General features: G+C 41.1%; 1 protein-coding gene across 1 annotated transcript in view; it reads right to left on the bottom strand.

Annotated features, from left to right (window-relative positions):
• Positions 1 to 24,259, bottom strand: part of PDIA5 (protein disulfide isomerase family A member 5) — a 167,148-nt gene that overhangs the window by 13,946 nt on the left and 128,943 nt on the right. The window contains exons 12-14 of the mRNA XM_020985963.2: positions 17,826 to 17,896; positions 17,086 to 17,249; positions 4,078 to 4,208 (exon numbers count right to left, since the gene is read on the bottom strand). Of these exons, the coding sequence (XP_020841622.1) occupies positions 4,078 to 4,208; positions 17,086 to 17,249; positions 17,826 to 17,896 (366 nt within the window). The remainder of the gene's footprint in view (positions 1 to 4,077; positions 4,209 to 17,085; positions 17,250 to 17,825; positions 17,897 to 24,259) is intronic.

The raw sequence follows: 24,259 nt of genomic DNA, 5'->3' as shown, positions 1-24,259 counted from the left end.
CACACACACACATATATTTCTATATTTCCTATATCATGCTATCTTATAATATGGTTTCAAGAATATAAAATATTATGAAGAGTTAACAAAATATTGCCAAAGAGATATCCTTATGGGCCTCCTCCAGTTAGCAGATAAAATTTGTATTTGGCATACAACTCTATGCTAATAAATAGGACTTGAAAAAAAATTATTCCTTTAAGTAGGAGAGCATTCCTCTTATAATTTTGCTTATATTCTTAACTGCTTATTAAAATCTTTACTCACAGAGATTTCAAAGATAAACTTCAACTCAGACCATGGGGCCCTGGTCAATAACCTTTTATTGTCTCTTTCTTCCCTTTGATACTACAGAGAAGTAGAAAGAAAGGAAGGAAGAAAGAAAAAGAGTGAGGAAGGAAAAATGGTAGAAATTAGAAGGGAGGGGAGAGTGAGGAGGGAAGGAGAGAAAGAGTGAGGAGAAAAAAAGAAAAAAGAAAGAAAAGAAATTAATAGAGGTTGGGGGGAGGAAGGAGAGAGAGAAAGAAAAGAGAGAAAATAAATGATTACACTGCAGAATCAAATGACTATTTGTCCAATGCTGAACCACTGAATGACTGGAAAGTTTCAACTTTTGGTTGTGGGGGGTCCAAATCAAGCAATGAGAGAGATGGCAGGCTTGGGGGAGGGGGCAGAGTTCTTGGGCACAAGCTGGACTGTGACATCATTTGCCCTAAACAGACTGAACTTCAGGTTAATTTTTGGTGGGACATTAGAAGGCCTTGTGTTCTTTAGCTCGAGATTACCTGGGAATTTTGGCATTTATCTGCCCTTTCGGATCAGTAGAAAGTATGGGTGACTTGTGGGAGCTGGGGACTCAGTCCCAGGACCGATGGGTTGGGGACTCTCTCAGGGAACAGAAAAGAGAAGCCTCACTATCTCAGTTGTTCTCTGAAGTGCTGATCAAACATCTTCCCCCGACAAAGTCTTCCTAGCCAGAAATGCACTTTCCTAAGATTTCTTCTGGCACTGCTACTGCTCCTTTCTTAAGCATCTGCCATACTCTTCTTTTGTATCATCATTATTTTGTGTATTTTTTCCCTCTCTTTACATTAGTTTAAGCTCTGTGTGGCTCCTTTGATACTTAGTTACATTACACAAGGTGGGTGCTTGATAAATTCTCTTTGAATTGGAATCTGCTGATGGTTTTTTTGAGAAGAAAAGTCTGGTTTGTATTTTTTAAAAGATTGCCTGTTGACAGAGAGTAGCGATATCAGCTAAAAGCCTGATAATTCAGGGCCTGTATCTTATCTGGATCCTAGGAGACCCCTGCTCTCCAATACAGCAGCCATGATAGCTTGTCTAAAATGCTTGTGCTCTGAAATATGCTAATAAACCAGAGGTCACAAACTACCCTTTTACAGTGAGAAAAATTGGAATATGCTCTTAAAAGAAATAAAGAATGGCTTGAATAACTAGAGAGATTTTCAGTACTCATGGCCAGGCTTCACAAATACAATAAAAACGATAATGTTATCTAAATTAATGTACAGATTTAGTACTATACCAATCCAACTATCAGGGGAATATTTTATAAAGGTAGATAAAAATAATAACAAAATTCACTTGGAGGAATAAAAAACAATCCAGAATCTTAAGGGAAATAATGGAAAAAAGTAGGAATGAAAAGGGAATAGAATTTTTATACCTCAAATTATACTATAAAGTATTAACGATAAAAACTGTCTGATAGTGGTTAAAAAAAATAGAAAATTTAATCAGTGGAACAGACTAGGTAAGGATGAATCAGACTCTACTGAATTCAGTGCTGGAGAAACTCAAGAACATAAATCACTTGGGGAAGAACTCTATTGGACAAGAACTGCTGAGAAAACTGGAAAGTAGTACGGTAGAAATTAGGTTTAGAACATCTTACATCATATGCCACAATACTTTCCATCGGGGAATAGCCTTTGATTTTTTTTTTAATCTATCTCTATATCTATCTAGCCTGTGCATTTTTAAAATGCACAGGAGAAAACAGAAAAGGCACAAAGAGCAATGTTGCTACTACTCTGTTAAAAGAAAGAGGAATAAAGAATTCTTCTCCTACCCATAGCTGTGAACAGTCTATGAATTACTTCTCTTATGATTTTTTTATGGTATGATTAAGGGGAGAATTCTTAATGAAAACTGGAGACAAAGGTGATCACAAAAGGCAAAATAAATAATTCAGATTACATGAAATTTAATATTTTTTGCACTACAAAAGCAATGTAACCAGGATAAGGAGGGAAGTGGCCAACCAGGAAAAAATTTTGCACCAATTATCTCTGATAAGGGTTTGACATCTAAGATACGCAGGGAATTAATGCAAATATACGTCACCCAAAACTACTCCTCAATGGTCAAAGTGCAATTAGTTGCACTATAAGAACATAAACAAAGAGTTGCAAACTGCCAACAACTATATGAAAATACAGTCTAAATCATTAATAATAAACTTTGAGGCTGGCAAGATAAAAGATGTGAATAGTCAATGATGGAGTGCTATGAAAAGACAGGTCTATTAATGCACTATTGGGAGAGTTGCAGATTGGTTCAACCATTCTAGAAAACAATTCTGAAATAATGCCAAGAAAGTGACTAAGACGTCCAGACTTTTTGACCCAGACATCTCACTGCAAGTCATGGAGGTTGATGATAAAAAGAAATGTCCAAGAAAAAGAAATACTCCAAGATATCTACAGAAACACAATTTTCATAGTAGCAAAGAACTGGAAATAAAGTAGATGTCTTGGAGGATTGATTACACAAACTGATTCATGAATGTAACTGAATATTACTTGCACTAAAATAAATGACAATGAAGATTGTGGAAAAGCATGGAAAGACTTCTGTATGAAACAAAGTGAAGTACACACAGTGTGTGTGCGCTGGGAGGGGGTAATTATACGGTGTTACTTTTTTTTTTTGTACTTTCCATTTATGTTGCTGAGACACGCTCACAAAGAAATTCTAAGGCCCTAAAAAACAACAATAGCCAAGGACTGACCTCTTTTTAAGGAGTCTTATAGGTAGGGAGGGTCCTGACTTGCTACATCAACTGTCAGATTCTGCATCTGCCGAGCTGGCAGAATATGTGCAGGCGAAGCCTCCCAGGGAGCACAGCTGAAGCCTCAGAAAGATGTTCTAGATTGGAAGTAAGGGGCAGTGGGGCCCCCAAAGGAGGGCTGGTGACAACTGGGTCAGTTTATTACGAGACTGAGCTCCACACCCCCAGCGTTCCCCACAGAGCTCAGCTTCGATTATTTTCACTCCGTTAGGCTGAGCTATAACTTGGGGAAAGACAAAGAAAGGTGAGAGCAAGAAGGAAATCCTAAGGTCTATTCTGTTAAATATCAATGTTTAAAATGGGGACACACAAAAGTCACAAACAGCAGTGCAGGAGCTGAGCTGAGTCTTGGATTGCCCTTAGATTAGTCTTTGATTAAAACCAGACACGTATGGTCTTGGGGACGGAAGTGTATTCATATCGGTACCTAATTAAAGAGAAAGAGAAGGCAGGAGAATATGAGGGTTTAGGTGGCCTGCTAGGAAGAAGGCTGTCTAAGCTTCCTATGAATAAAAACAGGAAGGATTTGAGTTCGACAATGGATGGATTCTCAACAACTGGGGGTGTGCGAGATACTAGAACAGGTGAGAGAAGGCAATTTTTAAGAACAGACTAGGTGACTCTTCTCTGTGTAATGGACTGATGAGGTACAGGTGCTCCAGATCATGGTACAGGAGAAAGACTATGTGTCAGGAGACCGGGTTCGAGTCATCCCTGTTGTATGACCATGGACAAAATCATTCCCCTCTCTGGACCTCAGTTTCCTCATCTATAATATGAGAGATAACCTTCTAAGGTCCTTTCCAGTTTTAATGGCCTGCAAACCCCAAGAAGTTCCTGTGTGCCCAGAGAATCTCTCAGCCTCTGCATCTGGTACAGAGTTACTGTTTTCCAGATGAACGGGAGGTTACCACCCACGGTCTCCCTGCTCCACACTAACATCATGTCCAGATGGCAAAGTCCCCCTCTCCCTGTCCACTCACAGGGTGCGTAGAACATGACAAGAGCATGCTTCTTTTTCTTCAGGGCTTCCCGAAAATCCGATCCGGTCAGGTGCAGCACACTCGTTTGCTTTTCTTCCCAGGCAGGCTCTGGGGGTGGGGGTGCCTCAGGACTGGAAGAAATAGAATACAACTTTGATTCCAGTTATATGGGCTATCTTTCAAATGCAGACATCCACAAAGATATATCATTTTAGCACATTTTAGGAAAATCTCTTTATATCACTGCTTAAAACCTTAATATATGTACATTTAAAACATAGATTTTGCCAGGCATGGTAGAGCACTTCCACAATCCCTGTTTCTGGGGGGAAGTCTGAGAACTGGCGAACCTCTTGGGTTTGGGAGTTCTGAACTAAACTGGGGCTAAAGCCAATAGAGTGTCCACTCCAAGTCTGGCACTAAGATGGTAAACCTTTGAGAGCACAGAGTCAGTGGGTTGCCTGAGGAGGGTAAAAACAGGCCTGAATCAGAAAAACTGAGCAGGTTAAAGCTTCTATATCGATGAGCATTGGGATCAGATCCATGAGTAGTCATTGCACTTCCAGTTTGGGCAAGACAGGAAGAGCTAGTGAGAAAGAAGAATGAAAGAGAAAAAGAGAAAGAAAAAAAGAGAAGGAAGGAAGGAAAGAAGGAAGGAAGGAAGAAGAGGAAGGAGAGGAGGGTAGGAGGAGGGAAGGAGGAAGGGAGGGAAGAAGGAAGACCAAACAATAAGAAAAAAGGTCTTGTTAAGCTTAGATTTTTTAAAATCTATGCCTTTTCTTAGAAAGCTCTAGTAAAAGGAGATTTGTGCATCAGCTACTTTTGAGATAGCTACTAAGGCATCATTTAATGTAGATGAAGCATAATTCTTAGGGCCCACTTTTCCACCCAAACTAGCTTAGCAAGAGAGAAGGTGAGCTAAACATAACTGTTTTTGTTTTTATACTCATTTTTTTCTTCCTTTTCTCCAGCCTCAATAATAAAAGATCTCTTTTCTTCTCTCCAAGGCTAATCCCTCCACACCTGTGTCCTATTTAGTTCCATCTCTAAAATGCTCCCTCAGCCCAGAATACATTTGTCACAATTATTCCATCAAGCACCTTGATTCTCATCTTTGAAAACAAAAACAGACTTTCACTTTTGTCCCCACTAGTCCTATCTCTTTTCTTCCACTCTCAAACTTCTATACCAAGTGGTCTATTCGCACTGTTATTCATTTTTCATTACCCTGGAAATCTAGCTCCTCTCTCTACCATTCTATTAAAACTGCCATGCAGACACATTTTCCTTGATATCCCTGCAATATTTGACACTATTCCTCATTCTCTCCTGGAAACTTGTCCTTTCTTGACTTGGGTGACATTCCACAATCTTGTTGTGTCATCTCAGCCTCCTTAAGCGGTTCCTATTCTTTCTTTACCCTTCCTTGAGTTCAGTCTTCCCATTTACAATTACCTCTTCATTCAGTGAGTGAATGTACTCTCACAATTTCAATTATCATCTCTGTGCATATTCCAGGTGAGAGATGAGAAGCAAAAGAAGGGAAGTCAACATACGCACTTAGCATCTCTTCTTCAGAAATCTCATTTACTCACACATCTTTATCATTACCTGTAGGAGAAGAAATCCTTATCTCTAGCACTGAGTTCTCAGCCTGCTTTTCTAATTGCTTACTGGACAGTTCCAAGAATGCATCACTGTCACATCACACTTGGCATGTTCAATTAAGTAAACCTATCTTTAGAGACAGTGTGGCATAGTATATTTCAGGAATTCCGCTTCTGAAGTTTCCTAAATGTGTTATTGTAAATAAATCAATTAATGTCTCTGAGTCTCAGTTTCCTCATATATAAAATAGGGAAAATAATTTTTGCATTTCCTAACTTACAGAGTTGACATGAATAAAATGTTTTATAAACCTTAAAGTGATACATAAACATGGAGTTATTATTTACACTCAAACTGGTCAGATTTCTATTAATGGCAGCAACATCCACTTAGTCACTAGGCTCAAAAATTTGTAGTCCTTTTTGAGCTGTCCTTCCTATTTCTCCTATTTAAGCAATCACCAAATCCTACTGATGCTCCTTTCACAATATTTCTCGAATGTGAGAATTGCAGAACCTTAGAATTAGAAGAGACCTAATTCTAGCCCATAGCCGAGCCGGGATCCCTTTTGCAACATTCCTCCAAAATAGGCATCCAGTTTGCACCAGAAGGAAAATCTACTCCCTCCCAAGGCAGCCCTTTCCATTTCTGAATAGCTCTAGTTATTAAGAGGTTTTTCCTTATGCCAAGTCTAAAAATACCTCTCTGCAATTTCCAGCCATGGCTTCTCGCTGTGTTCTCTGGGAACAAGCAGGGTAACTCTGATCTCTCTTCTACTTGACAGGCCTTGAAGACAAAATTCACATCCACCAAGGATTCTTTTCTTCTCCAGGCTAAATATCACGTGTGTTCAATCACTGTGTGGGTGGCATGGTCTCCACTTTCTTCACTATCCTGGTTCCCATCTCCTGGATGTACTACATCTTTTATTAAGCCTCTCTTTTCTACCCTCACATGGCTACCACCTTTGGGCAGGTTCTTATCACCTTCTGCTTAAGACTACTGCAACATATATCTGGTCCGTCTTCCTGCCTCAAGTCTCTCCTCATCATAACTATCTTCCACTTATATGCCCAGATGATCTTTCTAAAGTGTAGGTGGGACCACATTAACCCCCTACTCAATCAATTCCACCAGCTCTGGCTCTCTATTGCCTCTAGGATCAAATAGGAAAAACCTCTATTTGGTAATTAAAGTTCTTAACCTGACCTCTTCCTATCTTTCCAGTCTTCTTATACTTTACTCTCCTCCACATAATCTATGATGTAGCCACACTCATCTTCTTGCTGTCCACACATGACAGTCCATCTCCCAAGTCTGCTGACTTTTCACTGACTGCCTTCCCATGCCTGGAACTCTCTCCTTACCTCTGCCTCCTAGTTTCCCTGGCTTCCTTCAAGAATCAGATTAAATCCCAATTTCTGCAGAAGGGCTTTCCTGGAGGTCCCTGGGCCTGGGCCCTCTCCTCTCTCCCCACCTCTCCCCCCTCTACTTCTACCTGCCTTCTGAGATTTCCTTATATTTATTCTGCATATATCTTTGTATGCACACAGTTGCTTGTACGGTGTCTTCCCCATTAGAATGGAAACATTTGTGAGGGCAGAGACCAGTACTTGCCTTTGTATGCCTAGCACTTAGCAGAGTGCCTGGCACATAGTAAGCCTTTATAAATACTCCTTGATTGATTGAGGTTCTTAAGCAGTAATCCCATTAAGGTTCTGGATAATCAAATCAATCTACACACACATATATATATATACACACACACACATATATGCCCACATATGCATATTTATACATACTTACATATACATAAATGCACATATATGTATGTATGTGTGTATACACACACATATGTATTACTTCACTCTCAGCCACTGGAGATACAAAGAAAAGGAGATCAGAGTCTAATGGAGGAAATGACATGCAAACAAGTATGTGTTGTTTAGTTGTTTTTCCGTCCCGTCTGACTCTTGGTGACCCCATTTGGAGTTTTCTTGGCGAAGATACTGGAGCGGTTTGTCATTTCCTTCTCCAGCTCATTTAACAGATAGTGCAATAAACAGCATTCATTAATCGACTTGCCCAGGGTCACACAACTAGTATCTGAGACTGGATTTGAATTCAGATCTTCCTGAATTCCAGGCCAGGGCCCTGTGCACTACGGCACCACCTAGCAGCCCAAACAACTATGTACAAACAAGCTACATACAGGATAAATTGGAGCTGTTGCTGTTTGTTCTCTGTTCTCAAAGAGGACCATGACATCAGGGAAGTGATGCCATGACATGCAAATGAATTGGTTTTAAGTGAGGGAAGGCTGTGCAAAGTCATCAGCCTCACTTTCTCCTCTGGAACCATCTGGGTCCAGCAGCCAGATATAGATCAGGATGACTGGAGATAAATGCAGCTAGTTTTAGAGGGAAGGCATGACGAGCATGAAGGGGGATCATGTAAGGCTTCTTGCAGAAGGTCAGATTTTTCAAATAAGATGTGAAGGAAATCAGAGGAGCCATCAAACTTATAAATTAATGACAAATATCACATATGTAAACCAGAGATTGGGAAGAGTTTCTGACTGAGAGCCTCTGACTTGGAAAAAAAAAATCAATCATGAGTGACACAGAATAAAAAGGCATTTAATGGACTGAATATTGTGTTTAGACAATGAAAAACCAAATGTTCAACTCATATGCCTTTAAAATGAGTAAGAGAGAAATCAAACTTTATTCGATAGCAATGCCAAAAATTAAAAAATGAAAAACCACACACTAGCGCTGTGTGAGGAGTGGGTTCTCACTATGATTCTACTATGAACTACCCCCACTGTGTGACTTCAGGCAAAACATTTCCCCATTCTGGGATTCAGTTTTCCTCACCTGTAAAATGAAGGCAATGGACTAGTCCCAGCTCTAACATTCTATCATTCAAGGTGTCTATGAATCCCATCAAACTGGCCCTCCCTTTAACACTATCAGGGTTAGACAGGAGGTCACGTGTAAAAAGCAGCATGGTATAGTGGGAAAACGACTGGATTTGGACTCAGGACTTCAATTCAAATCCTGGACCCACTACTTTCTTCCTGTGTGACTTTGGGCAAGCTATTTCATCTGTTTAAGCCTCAGTCTCCTCTTCTGCAAAACGAAGAGGAAGTCTAAATGATTTCAGAATTCTCTTTTACTTCTTTGTCCAGTTAAGGGAAGATGATGGAGTGAAAAGGAGGAAAGAGGGTGGAGGAGAGGGAAAAGCTCAACAAACTTGATTTAAGTGTTATTTATTGCCATATCCTGAGGTTCTGAGGTTTTGGAATTAGGGAAAGCTGTTGACTTTTATCATAGACTTTTGAGATTCTACTTAACTCTTCAGCAGTTCAGAATAGTCCTCTCTGCACTGTGAAAATGCTCTGTTTCAAAACTGATTTTTGAAATGAGTATGTATTTTCCTAGGAAAGCCCTCTCCGTTGCTGTGGTCCAATGTGGAAGCCTCACTGTGGCCCAGAGGTGGCCCTGGCCCTGCTGGTTATAAGCTTTGGCAAGTTCTATAAAACCGGAAAGGCTTTGAGGATAGTCTTGGCAAGAGGGAGTTGCTGGCTGAGGAACAGTCTCACTAAATTCAAAGAAACTCTTTTCTAGTAGGTCTGGTTACTAGGCCATGGATGCTTTAGCCATGACAACCTGTGACACAACATAAAATACAAAGTGGTCTTTGGTCCTGCATTTCCCCCATTTAGCTTTGCCAGTGATGGCAGAAAAAAGGATAAAAAAAAATCAGAGGGTCTAGCTTACCTAATAACAATAATTTTACCACTGAGACTAAATGTGAGCTCTTTGTCTAACAACCAATGAGTTGGAATACTCCTGGAGAACTGAACCATATCAATATTGACATTCTTAGTATAAATTAAACCATAAGGAATAAGGAAGTTGCAGTTAAATGAAAATATGGCTTGAAGGTTTTCCTTGGAGAGACAAATTATGAGGTTCTCATCCTGTGCCCAAGGGCAACAAAAAACATCATTTTATGTGATATTTGATCACCTTGACATGAAGTGCTCATGATGAGAAAAAATAAAAAATACCACTGGCTTTTGTGCCAACGTTTGTGGCAAAGGATGAAAAGGAAGACATTTTATGAAGGGCTTAAGATCCTCAAACTAACTGACCCACAAAGGCATAAGGGAAAAAGGTGAAAAACATGTAAGAATATGTAGTTCAGTATTCAGAAAAGAAAATGCCAAAAGCTTGTGAACCACTCAGAAGCTTCATTGCTGTTGTTTCTCCACCTTCCCCTTCTCTTGGCAAACTTTCTTAGCATAAGGATGAAAAGAAAAAGCACAATTAGATATAAAACACACACACACACACACACACACACACACACACACACACACACACACAAAAACAGTTAAAACCAGAAGTGAAACTTCCGATACACAATACCAGAAACTAAAGTGTATACTTTTCAGACACAGCAACAAATTGGGGACAGGGGAATCTTGGGTTCTGGATAGTTAACAAGCACTTTAACATCGACTGTATGTAGAAGGAATATTCTACTAAGTGCTCTAGGACATGCATAGGGGTGCAGCACGAGCAGGGTGGATCCCACCCTCCCCACAATACCCAATTGCTGGGCTTGTCTCTAAAACAACCCCTATTCCACCTCATATCCATCATCTATCACCCAAAAACCTTACAGCTCATTTGCAAAGTACAATCTCATATCTACTCCCACCACCCCCTCCAACCCCAGGTGTCACCCCTCAGGGCAGTTGTAACTGGTAACCTAGGAACTCATAGCAGCAGCTGGGCAGATGCCAGTGGGAAAATTCTACAACCTCTCTCCCCCCTAGTATGCACACTCCTTATGGCGGTCAGCAGGCACCCCTCAGAGAAGAGGATCAGTATTCTGGGGCAATAATCTGTAAGAACTCCTCCCTTCTGCCTTTTCATTTTGGGTGGAACAGAGTGAGTCACAGGATGAGCTAGTGTGAATAGGTTTGGATCTCCTTATACCTCGATGGCTGAAAGGATGGTATATCCTTAACTCACTTACATACTTTCCTGTCTCTGTCAAGGATATACCATCCTTTCAGCCATCGAGGTTTACAAACTCAATGACAATCTCATCATTTTCACTCACCCCACATATCAAATCAGTTGCCAAATCTTGTCACGCCTTTCTCACCGGCATCCTTCCCAACCGCCCCCTTCTGTCCAATTACACAAATCACCACTTTAGTTCAGGTCCTCATCACCTCTCCTGTGGATTATTACCATCGCTTTCAAATTGGGCTTGCCTCGAATCTTTCCCCACTCTCATCCATCCTCCAAAACCTGCTAATGGGATTTTTCCTAAAATGCAGGTGAGACCATGTCGCCCCAACCCTCCCAATTTATAAACTCCTTTGTTTGGCACTTTGAGCCCTTCACAACTTGGTCCAACCTGCTTTTTTTTTTTTTATTACAGTCCAGGAGTGGGGAACCTACGGCTTTGAGGCCACACGCAGCCCTCTAGGTCCTCAAGTACCGTCCTGTGACTGAATTCAGACTTCACAGAACAAGGAGATTTAGATTCAGTTGAAGGGCCACATGTGTCCTTGAGGCTGCAGGATCCCCATCCTTGCGCTAGTCTTCTTCCTACAGTCTACAGTCTAGCCAGACTACTTTTGCTGCTATTCCTCACTCATGGAAAACCACAACTAAATTCTCCAAACATGAATAAGAAATTAAGGTATGAGACCATCCCTTAAGCAGGACTATGGAAATAAAAGAGGGAGGAGATTCTGGGGGGGAACTTTCTGCTGAGCTCAAATCAAAGATAATTGCTTTTTTGCTTGTTTTCGCACTGTCTGTGGGGATTCCTGTTGAAACACTGGTATGTTTAATGTTGGACTTTTCTTGGATTATTACATTGTGGCTCTTTCAATTTTAAAAGAGTATCTTAAAAATTTACCTGTTTGGCTAGCTACACTGACCAAAATAACTGAGTTATTAATGACTAACAATTATTATTTATAAGCCTGCCCTACCTACCCTGCACAAGACATACATGAGAATTTTTTTTTTTTAAAAAGAAAAGCACAGGGGCAGCTGGGTGTCACAGTGGATAGAGCACCAGCCCTGGAGTCAGGAGGACCTAAGTTCAAATCCGGCCTCAGACCCATAATATTTCCTACCTGTGTGACCCTGGGCAAGTCACTTAATCCCAATTGCCTCACTAAAAAAAAAAATGAAAAAAGAAAAAAGAAAAAGAAAAGCCTATCCAATCACATGGTTCTCACTAAAGATGTTATCCTTAATAGTTTTCTTGAGAATTCTCCTTAACAATATCTTTAGTGAAAGCAAAAAGGGTTTTCATATTATTAATAAAAAATTAAAATTTTAAAAATTTCATCTTTACCTCAGCTTTTTGTATATGCTTCAAATTAGTAATAATATCTTAGTGCAGTAGTACATTTATGTGATGTATAAAATAAATATACATACACACATATATATGTCATGCATATCACACCTGCAATGCTTTCCTTCCTCACCTCTGCCATCTAGAAGCCCTAGGTCACCCAAAGGGGCATCTCTTTCAAGAGGCCTTCCTTTCTTGCCCCGGTTGTTTGTCTCTCACTGCTATCATTTATATGGGAACGTGCTGTAACCTCCCAGTAGAACGAAAGCCCCTTGGGGGCAGGGGCTGTCTTATTTTTGTATTTGCAACCCCAGTGTCTATCTAGCAGTGTCTGGCACAGAGCAGGCATTCAATAAACGCTGGCTGATTACATCAAACCAACACCTCCACATTTTGCCTTTCAAAGCCAAGCAGATCAAATGTATTCCTCCTTCGTTATGATAGCACATTCGGAAATCTGACCACAGTGGTACTGTGCCCCCTGAATCTTCTCTTCTCCACGCTGAACATCTCCAGTTCTTTTCATGGATAAGGCACAACCTTAGAGGCCTTTCACCTTCCTGGCCACACTGCTCTGGGCGCTCTCCACCAAATGAATGTCCTTAAAGTGTGACGTTCAGAACTGTCTCTGAAGAACAGAAGCTGAAGGTCACACAGAAGACAGCGGAGAGGCGCAGAGTGGACATAGCAGGCTACAGCACAATACACAGAGATGGAATCACACAGAAAATGTGGTGCAAAGAGCGGCAGCCAAGCAACATATGTCTGGGGATTACTGATGGACAACCAGTTTCTATGCAATATCAGAATGTGACAAAGGCCCCCAGCACACATGGTAGATCTCCATGGCACATTTATGGGAGGTCATGGACAAGTACCGAGAAGGACTAGATGGGTCATCTGCAGCATCACTGGAGGGAATGTCCACAGACCCACTGCAGTAATGGGGAGACTGAGCACCCAATGTTCCAATCTAGCCTGTCAAGACTTTTTTGAATCCTGATTCTAAGCTCTCACCCTTGTGTCATCTGCAAATTTGATATGCATGTCATCTGTACCTTTATTCATGTCACTGATATAAAATGTTAAAGAGCACAGGATTAAGCAGAAATTCCAGTGTTCTCACCTTGCTCAAAGGAAGGTTCTGACCCAGAACCACTTATGACCGCTCTTTGGGTCTCATCATTCAACCAGTTCTGAATCGCCCTAGCAAAGCTGCTATCTAATTCACAGCTCTCCATCCTGTCCAAAAGAACAGCATATTTTGACAAATCCTCTACTGAAACCCACATCTACAGGCAATGGGGTACAGGGCAGAGAGTGCAGGACTTGGAGCTGGGAAGAACCGAATTAAAATCTTGCCTCTGCTACTAGCTGTGTAACCACTTGTAGGGTTTAATCTCTCTAAACCTCAATTACCCCAAATGTAAAACAGAAAAATACTCATAGCACTTATTCTTACAAGGTTACCGTACCAAGTTGAGACAAAGTAATGTAGACTAAGTGCTTTAATAAGTGCCAAGAATTATTATTATTAAAATTATTATTATTATTCTCCTGATCAACACTGATCTAGGAACTTTGTCAAAAAAGGAGATGAAGTTAGTCTGATATGAACTTTTCTTGATTAAAACCATGCTGAATCTTGGGGACCATGGATTCTTTTTCTTGATGCTCACTAAGCATCTCTTTAATAATTTATTCTAGGACTTTTCAAGGAGTTGAAGTCAAATTCATTATATTTGCCTGTTTAATAATAATACCACATGTTCAGTCTTTGATCCATTTACAATCCCAAGTCTTCTTCAAGTACATTTACAAAGAAGATAATGATTTCTCATCTTCTATCGGTGCAATTGTATACAATTATGTACAATCATGTACATGCCTCTTGTGTATACAAGTCTAAGCTTTTCCCTTCTAAATGAAATCTGAATGATTATACTTGAGGCTCTGACTAAGACCAGCTGCCCAGTTCCTACTTGCTACATACCAACGGGGTCTGGTTGGCGGTCCTCTACCATCCTGGGAAACGGAGATGAAATACTGCTCTACAAACACATAACTTGAATGAGGAATCTCTAAGCAAGTCAACTAATTCACATAAGTGGATGGCAAGGATTAAAATCTCAGGGCTGTGGTTACGAACCCCCTTTGTTTGCATGGTTCTTTAAGAATCCCTCTGGAGGAGTGCATCTCATTTCTTAATGATGGCCTGCTTTGCACGAGCGGAGACAAAAGGATATGCCGAATCACTTCTTAGGCTATCCCTGATGTTCCTCTTAATAAGCTACTGACTTGATAAAGAAGGAGAATTTGTCAGCCGCTATGGACCCTTTTCAGGCGTGTGACCCCTGCTACTTCTTTACTTGCTGCTTCCTTCCATACTTGCACATTTATGTATTCTGTTTCCTGGGATAATCTGATACTCTCTCCCTTGCACAGCAGGGTGTGGCTTCTGCCAGTGCACACTCGCTGTCAATCACCCGGTATCTGCTTGAAGGAACTTGATGCACCAGAGATGCATCACTGCCATGAGTAACTTCAGACTGCTTCCTCAAAGGCCAGTAGGAGAGGATGCTCTTAGAACAATTAATTATTCAATCCGTAAGCACTTATTAAGTTCCACAGGGTGCCAGGTACTTTGCTAGTATTCAAAGACAAAAATGAAATAGTCCCTGATTTGTCAGAAACCAACCGGGTGATCAGAGGTAAAGAGCCTGAGAAGAATCTTTCCCAGTAACAAAGAGCCTGCCATTGTTTGTCCCAAAGTTCTTTAGAGGTCTGAGGCCTTTGCTCACAGAAAACACTTTTTTCTTAATCTCTTCTGCCCCTAATCCTGATTGCCACCCCATTCTCCTCACTCATGGTTGCTGTCTGCTCCTGGGATGCCCTACCCACCCATAATTACTTAGAGTTCTATTTCTAGACATCTTCAAAGCATTTCTTCTCTTTACTGTACACAAGGTCATCATTTTCATTTATAATAACACAACTATGTGGCATTCATTCCTCACATACACAATCTAGAAGACACTTTTGCATGTACAAATTGGAAAGGATTAATTATGTAACCTTGGGCAGGTCATTCAATAGCTTTGGGTCTCAGTTTCCCTATATATGAAAGGGAGAAAAATACTTTTACTTTCTACTTCATAGGCACCCTGAGGATGAAAATGAGGCAATATATCTGAGAGCACTTTGTGGGGAAACAAAACACTTGGCAAATGTTGCGTATCATTAATTGTGTATTGATCTTTTCATGCACAGTCATACAAACACAAAGTAATGACTGCAGAAAGAACTTAGAAGAGGAAGGAGATCTCTCTCTCTCTCTCTTTCTCTGTCCAGATCACATATACTACCAACGAACTTACTATTATGCCTATGATGAACTCTTACGCCTATGATGAACTCTTACTTTTACTTATGTGCTGACTAAACAGAAGGCCAAATATTATGCACTGGTTTTAATTTATCTTTATCATCTCAGCCTTATCCTCTGCTCTGTCACCTCTTAATGAGCCACCAACTGGCAACACAGTGGAGCCAAAGGAAAAGGCTTAGATAAACAGCTACAGTGCTAGCCCCAGACACAGCTTCTGTAAGGCCCAGAGAGGAGAAGTTCTGGGATCTGAAATAAAAAGGCCACCCAGCTCTCACAAACCTGGGGCCTAGAATGTGCCACTGTGCTTATCCTGGCACCATGGCTACGAGGAGGCAGAGGTTGAAACTGATAGTAACGAAAGGTCCTTTGTAGTAGGCTACAGTTTACACAATGATTTGAAGCTCATCAGTTCACTCTGTCCTTGCAGAAAGTCTTTCCTAATTAAACTCATCTGATATTTATTGTTGCTCAACTTTGAATTCTGAGCATATACATACTCATTTGCCTTCTATCAATCTACAGGTTGTTTTGTGAGGGCCTTTTGAGTCTTCTCTCCTTAATATCTTTCTAGCCTGGTCCATGAGAAAGCAGAGTCACTGATGGCAAGGACAATGCAGTCTCGCATTAAGAGCACTCCATGGGGAGAAACCATATCTCCTCTTTCTTCCATACCCACCAATGTCTCCTAGTGCTGGAAATGGGTTATGCTTGAGTCATATGTGTTTGGGAAGAGAAGAAGGGGTCTGAGAGGCTGATTAGGGTCTTTGCTGATTCGGGACCTCCAGCATGCCAGAGGAACTCTGCCCATTCCTGCCTTCAATCTGCCTGTCAGTACAATTATACGTATGGCATAATTATTCCCTGGGAAATTGTGCAAACAAGTCTTAGAGAATCACAGACCCTAAAATTCTTAGCTGAGAAAAAGAAATCTGGCAACCGCATCAGGGTCTCCGATTATTTCTTTTTTAAATTTTATTTATTATTTTATTATTTATTTATTTTGGGCAGTTGGGGTTAAGTGACTTGCCCAGGGACACATGACTAGTAAATGTCAAGTGTTTGGTCTGAGGCTGGATTTGAACTCAGGTCCTCCTGACTTCAGGGCTGGTGCTCTATCCACTGCACCACCTAGCTGCCCCTCCTTTTATTTCTATACTTCCATTTTGTCCTAGGATCCTCACAATTCACATTTTAAACTCTGGGTCCTGTCAATCAGATCAGTTCTGAAACCATGGACCAATCAGCACACTGGCTCTTCTATTTCAAGCACCTCATTTTCCTACCTTTATTCAGAGAAAAAAAAAATGAAGTAAAGAAATGTATCCTGGGACTAAGGAGATTAAATGAAAGGACCTTTGGGAAATACATGCAAGTACTTTACTAAGATTTTGAAAATCTCATTCAAAGGGGATAAGAGTAACTCAATGCATTAGGAAGCATTATCAACAAACTATATGGCTTTTGGATTCTGGAATTAAAATCCATCTTAGATGAAGAGAGCCCTCAGCTGATGAAACTGAGCTCTATGACATATTTCTTTCCCCCAAGGCAATCACCAGTCGCTAAGTGCCAGAAGTCTGGATATAATCTCAATATCACAAACTTACTTCTGCATCCATTCAATAATCTTCTTCTTTGTTCTAAGCTGTGGCAAGGTATACTTTTCTTCTCCATCTTTAAAATATTTCAGTGTGGGGAACCCTGAGATCTGATATCGTTCTGCAGTAGCCTTGTTAACAGTGGCATCAACGGCTGCAAGGACACCTGGACTCTGGAATAGGGAAAGAGAAAATTATGGGTCAAAGTATCAGGCACAGGGCTGCTAAAATGACAGATGATTCTCCCCCACAAGAGCACATAACCAGTGCATGCACGGCTCTCTGGAGAGTCACTCGTCAGGCAGACTCTCGTGTGCCACTGAAAGTATGAATATGTCACATCATTGTCCCCATCGCTTCTAAATAAGACATCCAGATGAAACTTTTAAATCCACTCTACTAAAAGAAGATGGAACCTGTCCCTAAGCTTGAAGGCCCTATAGGACAAAAGGAAGGCCTCTTGGGATTTAAATTCCAGGACCAAGGTAACTCAGGTATCCAGAAGAATAAGGGAACATTTGGTCATTACGTTTCCAGGTCAGACATGGTGTTTGTTCTTCGCTTTCCCAAGAGACCATACGTGGCTAACGCAATGTACTCTGGATGAGGAGCACTAAAGAAAGCAAAAGAATATGAAAACAACTAAATAATCTATTGGGAGAAGCTGCTTTTGTGATTCCATTTATTGCCGGTTTCTTAGAGAAAAGGGTTAGGGGGAGAAAAGGGGAGGGGAGAAAAAAGGCACTTACATCAGCTGCTCCATGGAGGGCCTCAGCTGCGCTCTCAAACTCAGGCTTCATCTTCTTACAATGTCCGCACCCTGTAAAAAAAACAGAGGAGGGACAGGTCCTGAGTCCTTAGCTCAAACCTCCCCTATTCCCACGGCCTGCCCTAGACATAAAGCCAACCTTCCTGTTCCTGGTGGCAAAGGAAGAAAGAAGGGGGCACCAATACTAAGAAATACAACTTGTCTAGTCCAAGTCCCAAGACTCTGGGATGAAGTGAGTAAAAGAACTCTTCTGTTCCTATGGCACTGAATGATACAGGAAGAAGTCTGTGACACAGAGACTTGAAAGATTTGGGGAAGAGAATTCATATAGCCCCCAAATAAAAATACAGTGGGTATGACTTGGCATTGTCTTGTACCTTGTTGCCCTATGGATACAGTCCTTTATTCTGCCATTGCGGCAGAATGCGTGATGACTCTCTACATATGATATAAATGTCTTCATAGCCCACCAATAAGGACATTGCTCAAGCAAGGTGATATCTCCTATGAGGCTAATTCTCCACCTTGTCCTGGGTTGCTCCATTGACATCCCACAGTGGATAATCAATTGAGCATATGATGGTTAGGTCTTATACCTATGCACTTTGGACTCGGCCTTTAAAAAAGAGAGCAAAAACAAAGCAGCACTGAGCAGAAGAACTGGGAGGCTACAGAAAGAGAAGTTGGCTGGACACAGGCATTGGGCCTTGGAGGGAAGCCTGCACATCCACGGGCAGGTCCCTTCCAGGGAGCCCCGTGCAACAGAGGAGCTCCTGGACCATGCTTCCCAGATCCAGACACTGAGTTTCTGGACCAAGTGGGAATTGGGAAGCAGTAAGCACAGTCATAAGGGACAAGCAAAACCCAAACCCTGCCCTTTGCTGTTACTGTGAGGTATATGGCCTGTGCAGGCTCAGGGAGGGAAGCTAACTCACTAGTGATCCAAATTCTTTTCCCTTAAAGAGATATCTCAACCCAGGGGAACACATAATCTAAATCTAAAAGGCTATACAGATCCCAGGGGCGGTGGTACCCACTGGAGAGGAAAAGTTTTCTTAAATGTTTATGTTTACTCTAGTGTAAGTCCTTTGCATTTTTTGGTTAGGGTAAATAAAGCCTGTCCTACTTTTAATGTCTTGTTAGTCTGAATACTTCTGCTGGAGCTACGGGCCCTTTTCCTTTTTTTGTAGAGACCCAAACATGATCTAAATTCTGATGTTCTCAGGGGAAACTTTGAATAGGGGTAAGAGACAAAGAGATAGAACTACTGAAAAGCCCCAAAAGCCATCTTTATAAACTCAAACTTTTGGTTTTTGGCAAGAAAATATATCTTCACACCTCAAATACCTACACAATGGTATGGAATCTGTTATGTGTAAAAAGGAGTATCTTACCAATCCCAAAGATATTGCACTTACTTTGCCTTTTTACTATATCTGAAGGTGGTCAGAAATCATTAATGAACATTTAATGTGTTTTTTTATACTGCTATGTGGTAACGATCTGTGAACTGCTTTTATTTTGATAATGAGTACTTTATTGCTGTTTAGTTGGTAGAGCTGAAATAAGGTGTCATAAGCAGTCACAGCTGTGAAGCACACAGGTTGCTTGCTATGCTTACAATATGGAAAGCTGGTGATATGGAAATTCAGAAAGTAATTCACATGCTCAGGACAAAATTTGCTACCGCGTAAGATTGATATTTCCTTGACGTAATGAGGAGGACCCTACATTCATTTCTTTCTCTCTCTCTCTCTCTCTCTCCCTCCCTCTCTATTTCCCTTTCCCTCTTTCTCTCTCTCAACAGAGGTTAAGTGATTCACCCAAGGTAACACAGCTAGTAAGTATATGAGGCTGGATTTGAACTCAGCAACTTGGTGAAGTGGAGAGAGTGCTGGACCAAGAGTCAGGAAGACTCATCTTCATGAGTTAAAATATGGCCTCAGATAATTACTATCTATATGATCCTGGTCAAGTTGCTTAACCATGTTTGCCTCAGTTTCCTCATGAAGGAAATGGCAAACCACTCCAGCATCTTTGTCAAGAAAACCCCAAATGGGTCACAAAGTAGGACCCGATGGAAACAACTGACCAACAAGAACCTCCTGACTGCAGGCCCATCACTCTATGCACGGTGCCACCTCACTATCTCAGACCCTACATTTCTAAGAAGTAATTCACTATAGCTCATTAAAAAACAAAACAAAACAAACCCCATGTACCAAGATTAACCCACTAAAAACAAAACACACACACACACACACACACACACACACACACACACACACACACACACGGACTTTTCTGAACATCTGACTTTGATTTAAAGACCACTGCCTCCTTTTCCTCTGTAACATGTCCATTTCCTTCCCAACACAGAATGCGTTCTTGATCCCACCAATTATTAGTAATCTCCTAGACGAATTGTTCTGTAGATATTTTGTGTTTATTTATCTGCACACACACACACACACACACACACACACGTGATTTGGCCCCAGTGGAATAGAGATATCTCTTTTATCTTCATACCCATCATCTAGGGCAGAGGAGGTGCTTAATGAGGCTCAGGTGAGCTGAATTAACTCCTGCCAGTCCCACCTCCAGGTTATGAGACTTCTTTGCATTTTTTCTTTCACCACAGGAAGATAAGCCCTGCTCTGCCTACGTTGTAGGGTTAAACTGAGATAATGGATATGGAAAAAATGTGTAAACTATAAAGCTTATTATAAAAGCAGAAAAGCTATTAATAGCTCTCATCCCCACCTTAATTCACCTTCTCTGGGAACAGGACAGTTCAATGGTAACAAGGTCATCCAAGGAGTCTCACCCTCATCAAGGACAAAATATTCCTAACACGGGGGAAATCAGGAAGCCAAATGAGTCACCCAGTTTCTAATGGCTCATTATTAAATTCCTCCTACTGACAAACCAGTGGGGCAGAAATCTTTAGGGTATCAAAAATGCATGGCCAATCTACAGATACTGGCACTCAGCCAAGGCTGGCACAGATGGAAAAAAACCCTCAGGGGTTTTCTGAATTCCTGGTAGCACCAAAACCATGCCTCTTCCCAAACAGGGCCAAGTGACAGGAATGCTCCTAGGCCATCAACACAGGGTGTAACAGCTGAAATAGACATCAGAGCCAATGTGGGAGAGGAAGAAGCCAGGATGCTGAAAAGCAAGGTGTCCACTCCAGGGGAGAGCTGGGCTTGGACACTGTGGAGATCCCCATCTCACAGAGACAAGGTACCTCAGGAACTTCTCACTATAATTGGGATAACAAGGTTTCTGCTCTTGATCACAGACTTTAATGCATAGAGAATGAATGACACAAGGCTATCGCTGGGAAAGGGCCACTGACTGCTATGACAAAACCTTCATTTCTGAAGAGGAAGTTGACTTGCCTTCAATCCATGTAACTAGTCCACAGAGCTGGGACCTGAACCCCAGGGTTTTATCTCCAAGTATAGTAGCTGCCTCTTGGGAAGTTCCTGGTCTAACAGGCTATGCAAAGATGCCCTGGAATCTTTCAGAGAAAAAAGCACACGTATGATATACGTAGAGACAAACAAGGACAGAAAGAATTACTGCTAATTAAAAGTGTTTGGAAAAGTTGGGATGACCTGGGTGACCAAAGCTGGGCAAGCCTAATCTGGAAAGGCATCCTGAAAGAGATATTTCAAGGACCTGCCATTTGCAGCAAAGATTGTTGGGGAAACATCTCTGTTCTAAAGGGTTTAGGAAAACTGATCACACTAAATAAGCCTGCCTGAAGGACTGTCTAGTGCCATATAAGCCCATGATGAGCACCGTGGCAGCTCTGACAAAGCAGAAGAGGGCAGGAGACCAGTTTATCCACTTTACACCTCCCTGTACTTCCCCTAACCACCTCTCTGTCATGACTCTCCAGGGACAGAAAATGAACATTAAATATTAGGCAGAAATGGTTGGTTTCAGACAAGGACTTGGGTCCCCCCCCCAATACAATCAAGAGGGTCCATAAGATCATAGCTATAGGTCTAGGGCTGGAGACAAATTTAGATGTCACCTAGTCCAATCCTTTTATTCTGTGGATGAGGAAATTGAGGCCCAAGGTTATACAATAAATTGTAGAGCTGGGATCAAAACCCAGGTCCCATGATGCCAATGTCAATGCTCTTTCCACTGTATATTAAAGGGGAAGAGAAAGGTGTATAGCTTTCAAAATCATTAGCTAGGGTACAAAAAGATCATCTCTACTATTTTGAAGGTGAAAAGAGAGAAGAAAATCCTGTCTCTAATGGAAGCCAAAACTGCCTCTAGCATATTCCTAAACATACCTGGTGCCTTAACAAGTGGGGGTGGGGGTGGGTGGGAATATCAGAAAAAGAGAATAAAGGACTAGAAGAGAATCTATATGGAATGGGGAAGATTCCAGAAGGTATTTACCTTACAGAAGGGCAAGAGGACATTTTATGGACAGAACAAATACCACAGGGTAAATCAAGATGACAGTCTATTGAAAGTTACTAAGAGCATAATTTCCTGGAAATTTATGTCTACATAGTAGTTTGTAAAGTAGGCTATTTGCAACCTGGAATGAATTTGCTTATTCAGATAATGCTTTGCTTTAGGACCCCACACAGTCTACAAAAACCCATTTACTCCATCAAGTACTCAAAGTATAGAATGTATTAATAGTGCCATTTCAACTTACTCAAATGCTATTTCTTTGAGGAAATGCATTCTGTTTTCAACTTTGGATACCAGGGATACATTTCCCTCTGCTGGCAGTGGTATCGGGGAACCTCAGGACAGGGATAGGAATGAATGAAAAAAACATTTGTTGGGTGCTTACTATATGCTAAGATTGAAATAAGAGTAAGGAACATTAAAATTACAGACTATTTGAGTAGGAAGGGACCTCAGAAGTTGTTAATTTGTTAATTTTTTATATCACCACATCTACATTTGAAAAGTTACATCTTTATGCTTTCATACGTGATACAGTGGAAAGAATAGTGGGTTAGTGTTAGTATATAGTATAAGAGTTCAAGTTCTCACTCTGACATTTAGTAGCTGTGTGACTGTAAGCAAGTCTCAGTTTTCTCATCTATAAAATGGAGACAATGATTCTTATATTACTCAAGTCAAAGAGTGGGGAAAGCCCTTCCCCCAGCAAAGGTATGGATGTGTATAAATGTGAGCTATTATTATTACTTAATCTGCTATTCTTAAGCAAGGTATTCATAAATAAAAGGTTACCTGTTAGAATAAAGGAATCTTTATTGATAGTTCATTAAATGGAAACAGAATCAGATCCCATCATTTTCCCAAAATAAGTTTTAAAATATCCATAAGAGAACAGATAGGCTACGTTAAAAGGGTCGGCCATGATCAGTGGCTACTCTGAGACCAACAGAGCCCCCTTAGAAGTTATTGAGTCTTTTCTCCTGATGGTGTGCCTAATACTGAACCCAGATAGGAGACAAAAGAATCCTTCTTGCTTTAAGAAAACTATAGAAAGGGAGATTCCGCAGCTTCCCCTTTCCCCACTGTCACCCATGTGTGCACAACACCATGAAGGATGAGTGACAAAGCCCTTGGTGCCGGCTGGTTCTGAGAAAGTCTAACAATATACAGCAACTGCCAACATCAACTTGATATATGAAAAGAAATCATTAAACTGTGTGGCCAGAGGTTGATTCCAGTGCTTCCGATGGGGATCTGACTGTGTAAGGGGAGGAGAATGATTGGCAGGAGGGAGTTCTGCCCAATTTTCTCGCTCCCAGATACAGCTTGAATGGGTACTTCACCAGCTCCTCTTTGGCAGGCCAGTTAAATGCAGCACTCAGTCAGGGTGGAGAGAGAAACAATGAGGGACTGGCCATTTTCATCACGGGGCATCTGCTGCTTTATTTTTATTTACAGGCATAGCTTATTGTCTACTGGAAATTTCTAGTTGGAAGCCTTGCTTGTTGGAAACCTTAAACTCTACATCTAAAAGTAACTTCATTAGTGTCTGTCTCCCCCAAAATCTTAAACTCTACATCTAAAACTAACTTCATTAGTGTCTGTCTCCCCCAAAGCTGGCTCCCTCTCCAGCTTCCCTTCTTTTGTTAATAGCCCATCATTCTTCTAGTCATCCTGTCTCAGAGGCTTTTCCTTTGTTCCCAATAGCCAGTCACCAAAATTCTAATGACTTGTTCCTACAAAATGTCTCATGCTTATGCTTTCCTTTTCATTCTTATTTCAGCTACCTAAATTTTTGCCCTTATGCCTAGAATATTGTAAAACTGTCCTAATTTATCTCTGTTTCCAGTCTCTCCCCTGTATGGCTGAATTTGGAATCAGAAGACATGGATGTGAATCCTTTCTCTATAATTGTGTGAACTGTACTAAGTCTCAACTTCTCTGGATCTCATCTTCCTC

Source organism: Phascolarctos cinereus, unplaced genomic scaffold (assembly GCF_003287225.1).
Source record: "Phascolarctos cinereus isolate Bilbo 61053 unplaced genomic scaffold, phaCin_HiC Scaffold_726;HRSCAF=1367, whole genome shotgun sequence".
NCBI classification, from domain to species: domain Eukaryota; kingdom Metazoa; phylum Chordata; class Mammalia; order Diprotodontia; family Phascolarctidae; genus Phascolarctos; species Phascolarctos cinereus.
The sequence above is the reverse complement of the archived record's forward strand: the minus strand, read 5'-3'. Positions and strand labels throughout refer to the sequence as shown.